General features: G+C 36.0%; 1 protein-coding gene across 12 annotated transcripts in view; it reads right to left on the bottom strand.

Annotated features, from left to right (window-relative positions):
- Window positions 1–6: 6 nt before the first annotated feature.
- The window catches only part of LOC106463488 (synaptotagmin-7-like), a 108,301-nt gene continuing 106,372 nt past the window's right edge, over window positions 7–1,935 (bottom strand). For all 12 annotated transcript variants that reach the window (XM_022390993.1, XM_022391004.1, XM_022390997.1 and 9 more), the window contains one exon: window positions 7–1,358. In XM_022390993.1, the coding sequence (XP_022246701.1) occupies window positions 1,051–1,358 (308 nt within the window). In that variant the 3' untranslated portion in view covers window positions 7–1,050. The remainder of the gene's footprint in view (window positions 1,359–1,935) is intronic.

Genomic DNA, 1,935 nt, shown 5'->3' with positions numbered 1-1,935 from the left:
TAAAGGAAGTATTTAGAGATGTGCAAAGATATCAGGTTACTTTAAAGGAAGTATTTAGAGATGCGCAAAGATATCAGGTTACTTTAAAGGAAGTATTTAGAGATGTGCAAAGTTACGTTAAGGGAAGAACTCTGCGATACCAAGTAATTACGTTAGTATGGCTTTCTCCTTGGGTTATTTCATTTAACCAAGTAACAGTAGTTGTTTATATGACTTCAACTAAAATGTTTGAAAAGTGTTAATTATACTACTTTACAACAGAGTTATTTTGTATGGATAGGAAATGAATACATTCTCACACTTCAGCTTTCACAACTACAATAAAAATAAGCACATTCATCAAATATACTTTGTTATGAAAATCTCAGTTCTGAAAATCTTATGTTACACCCACAACGAGAAAATTATTTTTTCCAGCGAGATCTTGAAAGATTCATGAATTTCGAAGACGCGTTTATTTTATTATTCACAGTTTGAAAGTGGATATCCATAAACAACTAAGTTTACGTTTATAGTAAATAAGTTCTTACTTCTTTTTGTTGTTGTTGTTGTTTCTGGTTATTGATGAAAAGAATAGAAAAACACTTAATACAAAATTAAACTTCATAATTCACTTTTGGAAATGTTTCCGTTTCGCTTGAAATATTCACAAATACAAACCGAAAATACAAAATGATTCTTCTAAATTAAGATAAGTTTTCTAAAATCGAATAAAACACCCAAAAACTAGATAAATATAAACATGAAAGCCCTATAATTGTAACTCGGATGCTATTACAGGTATGTTTTATAATACTGGGGTCTTCGTCTATGTTTTTTATATTCAGATACATTCTAGTACAATGGACAGTAAAGACACAAAACAGTCCAGCCACACGTCCAACTTTAAATATTTCACATAAGTAACGAATATTCTACAACATGAACACCAATATCCAGAGTCTGTTCCATGGATAATAGCATGTCTTTGTTTTCCGTGAGAAACCAGGTCCCTGGAATGTCCGAAGACAGAACAATTAATCTATGTCCTAATATCGGGCATGCCAACCTTCACAATGTTTTCAACCTATGCCACTGAGATACAGCTGTCCTGGCTTTAGTCAGCATGTCACACCAGTGTTTGGACTCTGTGGGCCCACTCCGAGAAGACAGGATCACCTTCCCTATCAATTCATTCCGCCCAACTGTGTCAAAGTCCATGACGGCTACTGATAGGTACGTTTCCCGAATGTGTTCCCAGGGAACAATGAACTGGAAAGTGTTGTTAAACACCGGATTTAAGGTTCGCCTGTGGACTTGTGTCTTTTTTTTCTCCATTCTTTTGTCTCCACGATGAAGCCACACCTTAACGTATGGATCTGAAAACAAGCAAGTGATGTCACTAATACAAAGATTAACAAATATCCAACACCACCCCTTCTAAAACTACACCTTAACGTAGGGATCTTAAAAGAATCAGGTGATATCCGATGTCCTCAGTACAAAGGTTGAGAAGCATCAAACATTCTCCTCTGAAACCACACTTCACATAGGGATCTGAAAACAAGCAAGTGATATCACTAATCAAACATCTAAACCTCCCACCGTGAAGCTACACCGTAACGAGGGGATATGAAAACGAGCAACATCAAAGTCCCCCCACCCTCCTGAAGCCACACCTTAACGTAGAGACCTTTAAAATAAAAGCAAATGATGGTACTAATACAAGAGTTGACAAATATCCAACACTCCCTTCCCTTTTGAAGCCACACTTTAACGAGCAAGTGATATCACTAATACAAGAGTTGACAAATATCCAACACTCCCTTCCCTTTTGAAGCCACACTCTAACGAGCAAGTGATATCACTAATACAAAGGTTAACAAACATTCAGCCTCCCCTTAAAGAAAAAAAACGAGATACCAGGACTTTAACACTTTAGTAAAAATATTAAGG

This window comes from Limulus polyphemus, unplaced genomic scaffold, assembly GCF_000517525.1.
Source record: "Limulus polyphemus unplaced genomic scaffold, Limulus_polyphemus-2.1.2 Scaffold1422, whole genome shotgun sequence".
NCBI lineage: Eukaryota > Metazoa > Arthropoda > Merostomata > Xiphosura > Limulidae > Limulus > Limulus polyphemus.
The sequence above is the reverse complement of the archived record's forward strand: the minus strand, read 5'-3'. Positions and strand labels throughout refer to the sequence as shown.